The sequence below is a fragment of the Petromyzon marinus genome, chromosome 1, assembly GCF_048934315.1.
Source record: "Petromyzon marinus isolate PM22_M1 ecotype Great Lakes invasive population chromosome 1, UKy_Petmar_22M1.pri1.0, whole genome shotgun sequence".
In the NCBI taxonomy this organism is placed as follows: Eukaryota; Metazoa; Chordata; class Hyperoartia; order Petromyzontiformes; family Petromyzontidae; genus Petromyzon; species Petromyzon marinus.
The window spans coordinates 33,511,328-33,525,850 of NC_133667.1; the positions used below are offsets into that span (position 1 = coordinate 33,511,328).

General features: G+C 55.4%; 1 protein-coding gene across 1 annotated transcript in view; it reads left to right on the forward strand.

Moving 5' to 3' along the window:
- The window catches only part of LOC116941895 (uncharacterized), a 66,457-nt gene that overhangs the window by 19,511 nt on the left and 32,423 nt on the right, over positions 1 to 14,523 (forward strand). The window contains exons 2-9 of the mRNA XM_076067328.1: positions 4,613 to 5,327; positions 9,511 to 9,656; positions 9,951 to 10,656; positions 11,514 to 11,774; positions 12,089 to 12,176; positions 12,375 to 12,571; positions 13,275 to 13,394; positions 13,910 to 14,024. Of these exons, the coding sequence (XP_075923443.1) occupies positions 4,659 to 5,327; positions 9,511 to 9,656; positions 9,951 to 10,656; positions 11,514 to 11,774; positions 12,089 to 12,176; positions 12,375 to 12,571; positions 13,275 to 13,394; positions 13,910 to 14,024 (2,302 nt within the window). The 5' untranslated portion in view covers positions 4,613 to 4,658. The remainder of the gene's footprint in view (positions 1 to 4,612; positions 5,328 to 9,510; positions 9,657 to 9,950; positions 10,657 to 11,513; positions 11,775 to 12,088; positions 12,177 to 12,374; positions 12,572 to 13,274; positions 13,395 to 13,909; positions 14,025 to 14,523) is intronic.

Here is a 14,523-nt window from a genome sequence, read left to right on the forward strand (position 1 = left end):
CACGCGTCGTTCGTTAAACACTGCCTCAAACGAGCAACGTAATATCTGTGCGTGCGCTGTTCCGGCAGACACTCCGACGGGGGACAGGGCTGGGCGTGTGAAATATTCGTCTCTTATCCGCGGTTGGTCGTCCTCCTAAATTATCGTCAGTCACAGGCGCGCGCATACACCGCCGCTCGCTCCCTTGCTTTGTGAACGCTTCGGTGATCGAGCACTATGAAGAGCAACGCGCCGTACGATTTGATGTCACGTGACGCGCGGCGTGTACACGTGGACAGGGCGCCGCACGCAGTTGAGTGGCCACGCTTTTTGTGTGGAGAGCGAGGGGGCAAGCCGCTCGTCGTCAGCGGAAAACCGGTAGAGGTCTTCCGACAAATGGCAAGGCGAATAGAATATGAATAAAATTATATGAATATATAAATATATAAATGAACATTTGGAAGGTCTTGCGACAAATAACAAGGAGAATTAAATATAAATGAACTCTCTTTCCTTATTTTAGCCGAGTGGCCTACTTTCCCCACTCGAGTTGGAGCTTTCCATTTAAAACTATTTTACAATCATTATTTTTTTTCCAGCTAAGGCCCCCTCTGAGCTACGTAGCTCCTTTTCAGAAGCGCCCTGCCCACAAATGATCGCTCAACGAAGTGGCTCGTCGCGTTGACATGTACAGCAGCCAAACGCTCGAAACGCAAGTATCTAAATGTGGAGGGAAATACCGGAGGACCCGGATAAAAAAAATCCACGCGACCACGGGGAGAGAGAGAGAGACATGCAAACTACAAACATACAGCTGGGCGTCCGGCAGTGGGATCGAACACACTTCCTCCTGCATACCAGGCGAGGGAGTTAATATCTCGCCACTACGGCGCCCACTTTCTACTCAACCTGATGTTTAGAAGAAAAAAAAATCACTGAGCGGTGGCTGAAAAGCCCCGAGATGAGTTTATAACCGCGTATAGAGTTTGAGAAGCCCTTTGATGGCGAGATGGTGTTCTATTTCTGGGTCAACGGTCGGCGATGTGAGTGATGGAATGCACTTCGCAGAGAGACTCTCACACACACAGACTCGCACAGAGACCAATCGACCCGCACAGAGAACCAGAGACACGCACAGATATCCATAGGCTCGCATGGAGACCTGCAGACACACACACACGCACGCACAGACTCGCATTGAGACATGTCCACCCACACAAAGACTCAAAAGACACGCACAGAGACTCGTACATAGAACCACACAGAGACCCGTAGACTAAAACAAGAGACACAGAGACTCGTACAGAGATTCCATAGACTCACATAGAGACCGACACACACACACACCGACTCGCATTGAGACCCGTCGCCCCACACATAAACTCAATGGACTCGCACAGGGACTCATACATAGAACCACACAGAGACCCATAGACTAAAACAAGGGACCCAGAGACTCGCACAGAGATTCCATAGACTCATGCAAGAGACCCATAGGCTCACAATGAGACCCCGTTCTTGACTGTATACAATGCAACGCGAGATGTTAAGTCATAGGGAGGAGGAAGGCAGGTAGTTGCTTGATTGGATTGTGGACCTTGCTTCTTGACATCCATTGCTCGTCAAGGTCACGTGGGGCGGACCCCTGGGCTCCCGAGCAGCCCCACTCATTTTCCCACGCATCGGCGCTCCCGTCGCTTCCGTTTCTCGCTGCCGGGGGTGGTGGTGGGGGGGGGGAGGGAGATGGAGGGGGGTGGTTAGGGGGATTTATTTATGCGTTTTAGTTTGTGCAACAGAAGAAGCTGAATAATTTAATTCCGTTACATTTGTGGGGCAAGAAATCCAATGAATCGCAAAGCGAATACGGAGACTCCACTATTTACAAACGAGTTAGGTTCCAGAGGTCTGTTCGTAAGTCGAATTGTTCGCAAGTCCAACTTTACTCTCGTCGATTCCAAGCATGTTGTATGGCATATGCACTAAACAGGGGGCGAATGGCTTTAAAAGGAGTGTCATCTCCAGTAGATGTAGATGCCCCTGGTTTTTCACGTTATGTAGATGTGGATGCCACTGGTTCTTCATGTTCTGCAGATGTAGATGTCACTGGTTCTTCATGTTCTGCAGATGTAGATGCCACCGGTTCTTTAAATTCTGCAGATGTAGATGCTACTGGTTCTTCATGTTCTTCAGATGTAGATGCCACCGGTTCTTCATGTTCTTCAGATGTAGATGCCACCGGTTCTTCATGTTCTGCAGATGTAGATGCCACCGATTCTTTATGTTCTACAGATGTAGATGCCATTGGTTATTCACGTTCTGCAGATGTAGATGCAACTGGTTATTCACGTTCTGAGATGTAGATGCCACTGGTTATTTACGTTCTGCAGATGTAGATGCCACTGGTTATTGACGTTCTGCAAATGTAGATGCCACTGGTTCTTCACGTTCTGAGATGTAGATGCCACTGGTTATTTACGTTCTGCAGATGTAGATGTCACTGGTTCTTCACGTTCTGTAAATGTAGATGCCACTGGTTCTTCACGTTCTGTAGATGTAGATGCCACTGGTTCTTCACGTTCTGTAGATGTAGATGCCACTGGTTATTCACGTTCTGTAGATGTAGATGCCACTGGTTCTTCACGTTCTGTAGATGTAGATGCCACTGGTTATTCACGTTCTGTAGATGTAGATGCCACTGGTTATTCATGTTCTGTAGATGTAGATGCCACTGGTTCTTCACGTTCTGTAGATGTACATGCCACTGGTTATTCCCGTTCTGCAGATATAGATGCCACTGGTTATTCACGTTCTGCAGATGTAGATGCCACTGGTTCTTCACGTTCTGCAGATGTAGATGCTACCGCCGCCGTCTGATTGCGCGGCGGTTGAACTTACGACTCTCGGTCCAAACAAGCAACTGGACGTAGGGACATGTTTGTTCGTATCTCTGAAAATGTGTAAGTCGAATGTTCGTAAGTAGAGGAGTCCCTGTCCAGGGTTTGGTGCAATTCACGTTTTAGTTTTTGTTACTCAAATGCACGCGGTTTGTTTGGTTGTGAAAAAATCGAGAGGATGGATCGAATGCGCAGCGTGGCTGCGAAACCGCGTGCGCCCTGCGCGCCTGCGATGTAGAAACGCCGCCGTCTCTGCGCTTCCGTGCAAATGCATTTGGGACGCAGCGAGTCTCGGGTTAAGTCGGAAGAAGCCACGTGCAATCGATTCCATCCAGTCACGGACAGTTAACAATTCTGCACAAACTATAAGTGTGTTATGCATAATCGAGTTTTTTTTTGTTAATGGCTTAGATCGCGTAAATGTGGTGTTAAACCTGCGACCACAAGTGTGTTAATCACGTCACACGTTACCGACCAGTGGTCGCCCATTAAATATGTCTACGTAACTCAGCTTAAGCCTGCCGTAAACCACGTGACTCCCGCGTGGCCACCCTGCTCTGAATCCCTCCCCTGCCATCTGTAGATCTCTAGCTCGTTATCTAACTCGGCTCAAGCCTCCCGTAAACCATGCGACTCCCGCGCGGCCACCCCTGCTCTGAATCCCTCCCCTGCCATCTGTAGATCTCTAGCTCGCTATCTAACTCAGCTCAAGCCTGCCGTAAATCACGTGACTCCCGCGTGGCCACCCCATGCTGAACTCCTCCCCTCTCCCCGCTGTCCCATGTGAAGACCGACGTGGCTTCGTGCAGCAGCAATGGCAGCAGCAGCGTCGAGGCCCTCTTCCTCATCATTTCTCTGTGCCCTTCCTCTTATTTGCCATTCACTTCTCTCTTCCCTTTCTCGTTCCTTTCTCTTTTTCCCATGCACTACGTATGTATGTCGGTACGTTGAACTTCTGTCGCACCGTACGTAAGCAACCGCGCTAATTGGAGGTGCGGGGGAAGGACAACAAAACTAAACACAAAAAGCAGTTCTAAAGAAATGAGTTTTCAATCCAGATGGTTTTTAAAGAGCGTAGTTCTCGTGGGTTCTTTATATCGGCTTGAAGAGCATTCCAGACAGCCGCAGAAGCGCATCTGAAAGTGCGCGATGCTGTGACCGTCTTTGTTCGATGGCCAGCCAAAAGCCGCCGCTTGACGAGATAAGCAAAAGGTATTGTGGTTCAGTTGTGACAAGCAATCCTTGACTCGACTCCCAATGGTGCGTGCCATGGGTACAACAGTTTTTGCTGGAAGAATAAATCCTTCTTGGAAAAAAACAGCAATTTACACAACCAAGAAGAGCAATTTTATTTGAGTAAGCCCGGTTATGAATCAGCCAAGATGGGACAATGAGATCAGCTCACGAATGATGTTGTGGGACAGTGGGGAGTGGCGAAAGCATAGTGGCCGCTTCAACCAGCCCTGGATAGAGCACGCCCCATGACGATGATTATATGCTAAATGTTACATTTAAGCTGTTGGAGCGCATTAGGGACTTTACAGGGCAGACGGAAAAATATATTTATAAATGAACGAGACAAAAATAACTTTCTTTCATAGAATTATGAACCCCCCCCCCCCCCCAATTTTGGTGGCAAATCATCAAATCGCTTGTGGTGGGGGTGAATTATTAATTACATGCCTAATTAATGCTGTTGCTTGTGTGCCCCCCCTGCCCCCCCCCACCGCCCTCCCCAGTGCGCTAGTGGAGCGTAGCTGGCGCGCAGGCCATGTGCACCTCGTCATGCTCCGCCGTGTCAAGCGTAGGGCGCCATCGCCACCTTCCCCGAGCCGGGCCAACCCTGCCGCGGCCGTCGCCACGCACGTCGCCACCTCGGCCGCCATCTCCGATCCCGCGCCCCGCCCTCTGGTGCCAACCTCCTCCTCGTCATCCTCCTCGTCGTCGTCCTCCTGCTCCTCGCCGTCATTGTCGTCGTCGTCGTCCGGCGAGGCCCGGCCCACGGGCTGCCGGACGCGCAAACTCGGCGTCTACTCACGCTCGTCCACGCCGCGCGACTCGCTCGAGAACGGCGTGACGCCGACGTCAACTGCGCCATCGGCGCCGCGGCACGGCGGCGGTGTTGACGCCGCTGATCAGAGAGACTCGGGCGTGTTCTGCCGCTCCGAGCTAGACCGCGGTGGTGGCAACGGCGGCAACGTTGGTGGCAGCGGTGGCTCTCGCCGATCGTCATTCGAGCCGGCCAATCTCGCGTCGTCGTCGTGGCTGTGGGGCAACGGCAGCGTCCGCGGGGACGGCGTCGCGGGCAGCGCCCTCGTGGACGGTCCCCGGGCCGTCGGCGCCCCGCGACGGCCCGGCTCGGCGACGGATGCCGAGGCGAGGCCGCCGCTGGCGTCGCAGCGGGGCGTGTCCCACGGAGCGAGCGACGACCTCGGGGCATCGCTCGTCTTGCAGGTGCTCTTCACGCGTCTGTTTGCCTGCGGCCACGTGCGCTTCCTTTGTTTCGCCGTACAGAGCGATAGTTTTGAAGGATGCCCCCCCCCCCACTCCCCGCGAGAATCGACGTAAATGATCAGCGGACGGCCTATTGATCTGCCGAATGTTTGGGCAAACTGCCTCTCCACCAATAGGTTACGTTTATTCTGTTTAGCCAGGTGAGAACTCTAGAGACATTGGCAAAAGTGACCTGTGGGGGGGGGGGGGGTATCACCAAAACGGCAAAAGCAAGAGCATACACACTAAGCTCGGCCCATCGTATCAAACAACTTTCACCGGATAACACCCTGGGCAATAGCGAAACTAAAACGAAATTGTGACAAAACACGTGAAACTTGTATTTATGTTTTGGTCCGTGCCATGGTGACGATGCTCATCCCCTTCGCAGACAGATCGGCAACCTGCATGCTCCGCTGCCTCCAACCGCTTAACAAAAAATAAACTCACTCTGCCCTATTGTGAAGAATCATCATTCGTAACAAATACGGGCATCATTATTATAAACAACATCATTATTTTTTTTTATTTAAAGCTTTCGTGAATGCAGTAATTCATATTCTTAGCTCTTTCGGTAAAGTCACGTTGAAGGGAAACAACAACCACAGTCTCGGCAACCACAGTCTCAGCAACCACAGTCTCAGCAACCACAGTCTCAGCAACCACAGTCTCAGCAACCACGGTCTCAGCAACCACGGTCTCAGCAACCACAGACTCAGCAACCACAGTCGCAGTACATAAAATCCGTGATCTGGTTCCATCTGTAAAAGATGCGATTTCGGACATACAGTACCCTGGTGTCTACAAACTAAGTTGCCTATGTGGTAGTAGTTACATTGGAGAAACCAAACGCCATGTCTCGGACCGCATTCGTGAACACAAAGCAGACCTTAAACACGGTAGGACCAACACCTCGGCCGTGGCAGATCATTGTTATAATTCAGTAGGCTCACATGACATTGACTTCTCCAAGACAGAGGTTCTTTGTAAGCCATCTGGCTACCATGAGAGATTCGTTCATGAGGCTATCCACATATACAAGCAAAGAGACAATTTCAACCGAGAAGATGGATTCTGGCTTAGCAATCATTGGAAGGATTTGATAAACCATTTCAGGTCTTCATTGATTGTTCACGCTTACGGTGGCTTTCAGACAGCACACATTCATTTTTCGTCTCCCCCCTCCTCTTTTCAGAACAAAGATGGACTCGTCCTTCTAAATAAACTGCCAAATCACTGCGCGTGGCGCTCACGTTTTTTATAAAAAAAAAAATAAGTACACCGTTTAAAAAGAAACAAATGCAAACCGCCACTTCTTTCAAATGTTTCTTGCCGTTGGTTTTTCACACCTGATGATGACCGTTTGTGTTATGGTCGAAACGTCGTGAGAATTTTTATTGTTTTATATATATTTTATTATTTTATTGTTTCCCTTCAACGTGACTTTACCGAAAGAGCTAAGAATATAACATCATTATTATCTGAGGAAAAGTATTATTACGCTGAGACAGACACGACTCCCAGGCTTGCCCATAGAACTGCATTAATGTTGCTTGTCCAAACTGGAATTTGTTGCCAATTAATTTCTCGAAGCCAAATTTAACGCGATGGGGTTTTAGTTTTTGCAAGGCGGAGACCATCAGCTCGGCACACTTTTTGACAACCACAGGCGTCCAAGGTCCCGGAGTTGAACCCAGGGTCTCAACAGCGCCGGCTCGGCGCCCTCTGACCCTGCACCCTGAGTCGCTCAGCCACCTCGAGCACAAATGACATTTAGAAATTCTGAATGAATAGTTTGGCATTTGGCTATTCTAGGTAACACAGCCGTAGGCTTGGAGGGTGCTTGTTGTGTCTGTGTGTGGGGAGCAGTAATGTAGCGGTAAGCGCGCTGCGCTACGAACCTGGCCACCCGGGTTCGATTCCCGCTCAGGGTCAACACCAGTGAGGATTATGTGAACCGGTCCTGGGCCTCCCCTAGGTCAACTCAGCCTCAAATGAGTACCTGGAGTGGTGTGTAAACATCGCGACTGGGAAGAGAAAGGTGGCCGAGCGTGGTGCTGGCCACCCACCCCCTCGTGTGCCGTGCCGGCCTTCATCGCTTACTCGCGAACAGAACTTGCCCCAACAGTCTGTTCAGGCTATACGGGTGATCTTTGTCTTTCTCTTTGGTGGGGAGGGGGGGGGGCGGTGTGTGAACGGGTGCTGATGGTGTTCTGAGAGTCATAACCACAGGGGGGTGGGGGTTGGTAGGGGGGGGGGGCATTAATCCGAGCCCGTACCGAGGCTCCCGGGCTCGCGTGCGGCACAGAAAGTGGCCGGCGCGTAGTTGTCAACGTTGCCGTGGCGATAGAAAGCCAGCCGCTCTCCGTCGGTCCGTCTCGCTCGTGTCCTCCGCTCCATCTCTCTCTCTCTCGCGTGCGCTCGCTCGTCTCCTTCTCTCACGCCTCGCATTCATGGCGGTTAATTATTTATTTACGTACCTGCGTCGCCGTGGTGACGGCGATTTTGAAATTAAGTCACGAACAGACGGTGGGATAGGGGGCAATTAAGCGTGGAGGCTGTTGAAATGAAAATATGGGTGGCGTCGCATTTGAGCCGGCGATGGGAAATTAAATTTAGACGCATTCAAAAGGTGCGCGCGTGTGCGTGTGTGTGCTTGCGTGTGTGTGCTTGCGTGTGTGTGCGTGCGTGTGTGTGCGTGCGTGTGTATGTGCGTGTGGGGCGGTAGCGTAGTGGTTAGCGCACTGCGCTACGAACCCCACGACACGAGTTCGATTTCCCGGACACTCGCCAACATCATCGGTATCTGAATTGACCCGGAATAGGGGTGCGGTGGTCAACCTTCCCATGCCGTGTCGGTGTTGGGGGTTACGCGACCATACTTCACTGCACTGGTCAACACGGCTTGGCGAATGGGGGATGTCGGGGGGGGGGGGAAGGGAGGACTCACCCGCCACTGATGTTAGCCGCGCCCGTGAATCAATCTCAGCTCACCTGGGGTTCATTGTGCCGTGTGCTAACCATTGTGTCACCGCTCCACCCTCGTACATTATTTCTGCACAATCCCTGCGGCACCGCCTGCAACGCACCGCAAATGTGAACAATAAAATCAAGTCTGGTAATAAAAAAAGCGCACACACACAGACCAAGCTTGCATTGCCAAATGGGCGATGCCCAGGAGTAATTACCGCCTTTTGCAAGACGGTCGCAATATCAATCAGCTTTTTGAGTTGAGCCGCCTGAGTGACTCAGGAGTCTAATCCAGCAACGCTGAGACGCCGGGTTCACATCTGGATTCCGTACGCCCGTGACTTAAGCTGTGACAAGTTCACGGTGAGTCTCAGCCCAGTCGCTAAACACTACATTTAAATGACACGATCATAAACGGTAGTTTTTTTTTTTCACTTTGGTTGGCGACGTTTCACAGTTGAGAAGGAAGAGCGCCGGCCGTGATCGCCACGCGACCAACAATTGTGGATGCCACGGTGGCTAGGAGATGTTAACTACCTCGCCTGGTATACAGGAGGGCCTGGGTTCGATCCCGACCCTGACGCCTGCTGCTGTATATTTGGGAGTTTTTGTGTTACTCCCATGTTCTACGGGTCCTTCGGTGTGTCCCTGCACACTCAGAAACGTGCATGCAGAGTATTTGGCTGCTATACATTTCCACGTGATAAGCCAGTTTATTGGGCTCTCATTTGTGGCCAGGTCGCTTCTGAAAAAAAGAGCTGTATAGCTCATTGGGTCTTATCTGGGAAAATAGAATAAATAGTAAAAAAAAAATAGTTTCGTACTTTCCTGAAGCCAGGGCACGTGGAAGACTGTGTCCGGCGCCCTAAATGACGGCATTTCAGAAGTAGTCCTGTGACACCAGCGCGACCGACTACTCTTTTTGGCCACTCCGTGGGTCGTGCCTGAAGCCAGAAAACTTTCACGCCGAGGCAAAAATCCCCGACAGATTTGGGGGGGTGACACTGCCGCAGCATCAACCCCGAAAATCCCCGACAGAAGAGAGCGGGGACGTTTGGTAGATTTGGTTTAAAAACAAACAAAAAATTATGAAACAATTAAGACGTTTTAGAGCAGCGCAGAGTCACAGTGGAGTTCTCTTTCCGTGGCGTGCACGCGCGTGTTCGCTCTGCAGTCTGGCGAGAGCCAGGTGTGGCGGCTGCACATGGTGAAGGGCCGCGAGGGGCTGGGCGTGCAGGTGAAGGGCGGCCACAGCTCACGCAGCGGAGGCCCCCACGGCCTCCTCGTCACGCACATCGACAAGGGCGGCGCCGCCGAGAGGTGAGAGCGCCGCGTCCCGTTCCGCCGCCCTCGCCTGACCCCGACCTCTCGCCCTCGACTTGACTTGGCATCCGGCGCGGCCTGCGTTTAACGGGCTGCGGAGCCGCTCGCGGTGAGCAGCCTACTTGCTGTACCGCCGCGCGCAGGCCATCCGCCGCCTGCCAAGGTGGCAAATTGCAGGCGAGCACGTCCGCCCTCCGCGTCACCGGTCGCCCGTGTTTTCTTCTTCATGCACCCACCGCTCCATCCCCACCGCCCCATCCCCACTGCCGCCCGCCGTGTCGCTGTGCGCAGGGACGGCCGCCTGCTCCCCGGCGACGAGCTGCTCATGATCAACGGGCGGCCGCTCGTGGGCCTCTCGCACCACGAGGCGGTGGCACTGCTGCGCTCCTCCTCGGGCACCGTGCAGCTCGTGGTGGCGCGCGAGTCCGGGACGGACGCCGCGATGCGGCCGGCCGCGATTCCGGAGGCGCCGCAGAACGACGTTTGCACCGCCGCAGCAACCGGCGCCGCAACCGGCACGACCCCAACTGCCGCCCCCGCCCGCCACGACTCGCGCGGCCGCCAACACCACCACCATCACCACCACCGCCACAACAGTCAGCGGAACCACAACCACCACAGCAACCACAGCCACCACCGGCAGCACGATCGCGGCGACGGCGAGGGCGCGAGCCCGGCGCACGACGCGGCGAGCGGCGCCGACGGCGCGGCGCACGGAAGCGAGAAACGCCGCAAGGGTGACCACAAGCGGCGGAGGGCGCACAGGAAGGAGGCCCCCGCCGGCGCTCGGGACGATCGGCACGCCGACGCCGAGGCGGCGGATGGGGAGAGCCTCCCGGCGGCCGGTCGGACCGGCGCCGAGGCGGCGAACGGGGGCGGCGGAGCGGCGAGCGGAGCGGAGGACGGGCAGAGGGAGCACGAGGCGCTGCGCGGAGCCCAGCGGCGGAGCGCGAGGGGCGCGGTGGTCGTGGCGGAGGAGGAGCCGCAGCAGGGAAAGGTGAGACCTGGCAACCTGCTGCCGTGGCTTCCGGCGCTTCCCGTTGCCCCCGCTCAGGCGGCGGTCCTCGCTTGCCGGCCGACTCGGAGCGTTCACGTCGCAAAGTGTCATGACCGCCAGTGCTGTGGTGAATGGTCACAATTTGTTTATTTGGAACTGCTTGTTGTTGTGTTTAGTTTGTGGTCCTTCCCCCGCACCTCCGATTAGTGCCGTTGGCTACGTACGGTGTGACAGAAGTTCACCATGCATACGTACAATTCAGGGTCAGGGTTTGAATTGACAATCGGCGGTTGTGTCCATGCGGTTGGTTGTACGGCCCGCCGAGTTTGTTCTGCTTTTGTCTATACTGCTGGTCTTATAGTATTTGTTTCGTTTGTAGTGTTTTATTTAGTTTTTCACGTCTGTTTTTTTTAGTTTTGTGTCAGTTGTACGTTTTCATTCATGGTGTCCGTCTCCTTCATTCTGCCTTCATTTGTTCTATTAGCCTAAAGGTAAGGTCAGCATATAATCTGCGTGAGTCGTAAACACTCGATTCTGAAACGCACCATTCATCACGGGCGTCATTATCAATTTTAATCGACGAATTGACGCGCGACTGTCAACGGAGTACAATCGTCGCAGCTGAATTCCGTTTACTGGGGATGGTCACTGAATTTAAAATTGTATGCACACGTATGTATGTATGTATGCATGTCGAACTTCTTTCGCACTGTACATAGTAGCCAACCGTGCAAATTTGAGGCGCTACTTGAAGGACAGCAATCTCAGCAACAAAAAATGAGAAACACACCTCGAGCGTTCGCGACCAGAAAAAAAAATTAAAAATCCCAAACCTCCGCCTGTCGCCGTGGCCGCAGGGCGATCCCGTCGCCGCGAGGACTCCCGTGTCGCGCTCCTTCTCCGAGCAAGCGACGCGCGTCCACGAGCCGGGCCCCGGCCGCCCGCCGTGTCCTTCGACCTCCCAGCGGCCGCCCCGTGGCCCCGTGCCCGCGAGCCCCGCGGCCGCCCCGCTGCCGTCGCCGGGCTCGCTTCCCCGCGGGGGAAACGAGGAGAGCCGCAGTCCCTCGACGGCGGATTCACAGGCCGGCAGGGGGGCGGCCGACGGCGCCAGACCCGCGGTGAGCGAGGGGGCTCGGGGTGACGTCGGGACGTGCCGTCGTCACGACCCCGACTGGGATTTGAACTGAGAACCTTCTGAGGGCGGGGTGCCACGATGCTCTAGCCACTGCGCCGCCCTGTTGGATGGCACAACATCTGTCGTATTGGCGGCACGAGGCTTCCGAAACGTCGTTTGAAGGTTCCACGAAACTTTCCCCCTCGTGGGCAGAGCGGTGGCGCAGCAGTTGAGATGGGGACGTGCGCTCCGTGCGCTCGTCCCCATCTAACTCCGTGCCACGTTTTGATTTCTCCACCACCCCCTACCCCCCCCCAGAGCGAGGGCGGGAGGGAGACGGGCGCTGGGGAGGGGCAAGCAATGGTGGTGGCACGCTCTCTCTCAAAACCTCGCAGCAAATCCACAGGTGAGCGGGTCGCTTGCCCTGCCTTCCAATCGTGTCCTCGTGTCTCCGGTCATCTCATGTTTCCCCCACCAAGGTCCTCGTGCCTCTCTGTCTCCATGTCTCCAATCTAGTCCTCATTTCTCCGGTGACATCGCTTAATCCCTGCCCATGACCCCCTGTCCCCGTGTCCCCGTGCCCTCGTGCCTCCGGACCTGGTAGGTGGCCGGGGTCGCCTCGAGTCGGTGGGCGAGGATGACGAACTCCGCGTGGCCGAGGGCGGCGTCTTCTCGGCGCCGGCGTTGCCAGCGCCGGCGACCGAGGCGACAGGGGCAGCAGAGGGCAGCCCCGAGCGCCAGGGCCACGGCAGCCGCAAGCACTCGCTCCCGCAGCAGCTGGACATTAGCGCCGTGTGCCAGGTGAGCGGCCGTGAGCCACGCGCGCTGCCTGAGCGGGGGTTGGTTCGTGACTCCAAGTCGGGGGAGGCTTCGGAACTCTGCCCCGGGTTTTCCAGATGGCGCGTGCAGGTGGGGCGCGTTCAGGTGGGGCGTGTGCAGGTGGGGAGTGTGCAGGTGGGGCGCGTGCAGGTGGGGCGCGTGCAGGTGGGGCGCGTGCAGGTGGGGCGCGTGCAGGTGGGCTGACCAGGCTCGAGCCGGCTTACAAGCTGCCACGGTCTGGTGAGGTTGGGTGACTCTGGCCATAGATCGATGTTTGATGAAGAGATGATGTTTAGGTGGATGAAAGCGTTCCCTTGGTGTTAACTTGGGGAAGTTCTAGTAACCAAAACAATGTGGCGACCACTGCACTCTGTTGCGCTGTCTTAATGCTCTATAAGCTACACATACGCATGCGGTGCCGATGCCGCATTGAAGTCTCACCGTGCTTGTGTCGAATCCCCATGGTCTTGTGTTCATTCTCCACCAGTCTGCGCCCGCTCTCCATCGCACGAACGCTCCGCGAAGCCACGCCGTGCTGCTGCTGTTGCCGTTGCGCCGTGTTAAATCCCCACGAGTCCGCACCACGCGGCGTTCATTCTCCGTGGTTCCGCGAGCATCGAGTCGTGCTCACGCTGCCCACGGTCGACCTCCCCGCCACCCCCCGCCCCCCCCCCCCCCCCCACAGGACTTCACGGTGATCAAGAAGTCGTCGCGCTCGCTCAGCACGGTGCAGGTGGAGTCGCCCTGGAGGCTCTCGCAGCCGTCCATCATCTCCAACATTGTGCTCATGAAGGGCCACGGCCGGGTGAGCGACCCGACGCGAGCGCACCGGGGCCCTCGCGTCCCGCGGCGAGCGGGCAGGCGGGCGGGCGAGTGGGCAATTGGGCGAGCGGGCGAGTGGGCGAGTGGGCGAGTGGGCGAGTGGGCGAGTGGACTAGCGGGCGGGCGAGTGGGCGGGCGAGTGGGCGGGCAGGCGTGTGTTTTGAGCGAGATTGAGCGACCGAGTGCTTGAGTGGGTGGGTGCACAAATGAATGAGACAGTAATTGAGCGAGTTAGCGAGGAGGCGAGTGAGCTACAGAAAGAGGGGGGTTGGAGGGGGAGTCAGCATTTGAGTGCAGCTGAGTGAAAGGGTGCCTCAGGTCATAATTCAGCGAGCAACTGGGTGAGCTGGGCGATTGAACGAGCGCGCGAGGGATTTAAGCGAGCTAGTGAGTTGAGCGTGAACGAGAGAGAGAGAGAGCGAGAGCGACTGAGAAATCCACGTGAACCACTGGGCATCAGCGCGGTCGTGAAGTGGACATGCCTTTGCCGTCCCACAGGGCCTGGGGTTCAGCATCGTGGGAGGACAGGACTCGGCGAGGGGACGCATGGGGATCTTCGTGAAGACGATCTTTCCTAGCGGCGCCGCCGCCGCCGACGGACGCCTCAAGGAAGGTGCGGCCGGCACGGCACGGCACACGACTCCGCTTGACCTCCAACGCCTACCCCACCACCATCGTCACCCGCTCGCTCGCTCGCTCGCTCCACCTCCCTCACCCCAGCTTCAATGACACTCCTCACCCGTAACCACTCTCAGGAACCCTGATCAATTTTGATAATTCCTAAACCTACCTCTTACCACAGCCGATGTTTTAACACACCACACCAGGTACTCCAACACACCACACACACCAACATACCACACACACTAACACACTACACACACCACACACACCAACACACAACAAACACCAAAACACCACACACCCCAAACACATCACACCACACACACCAACACACACCACACACACCAATACCCGACACACACCACACACACCAACACCCCACGCACACCACACCACACACACCCACACACCACACACACCAAATCCCCACACACCACACACACCAACACACACCACACACACCAACACCCGACACACACCAACACACC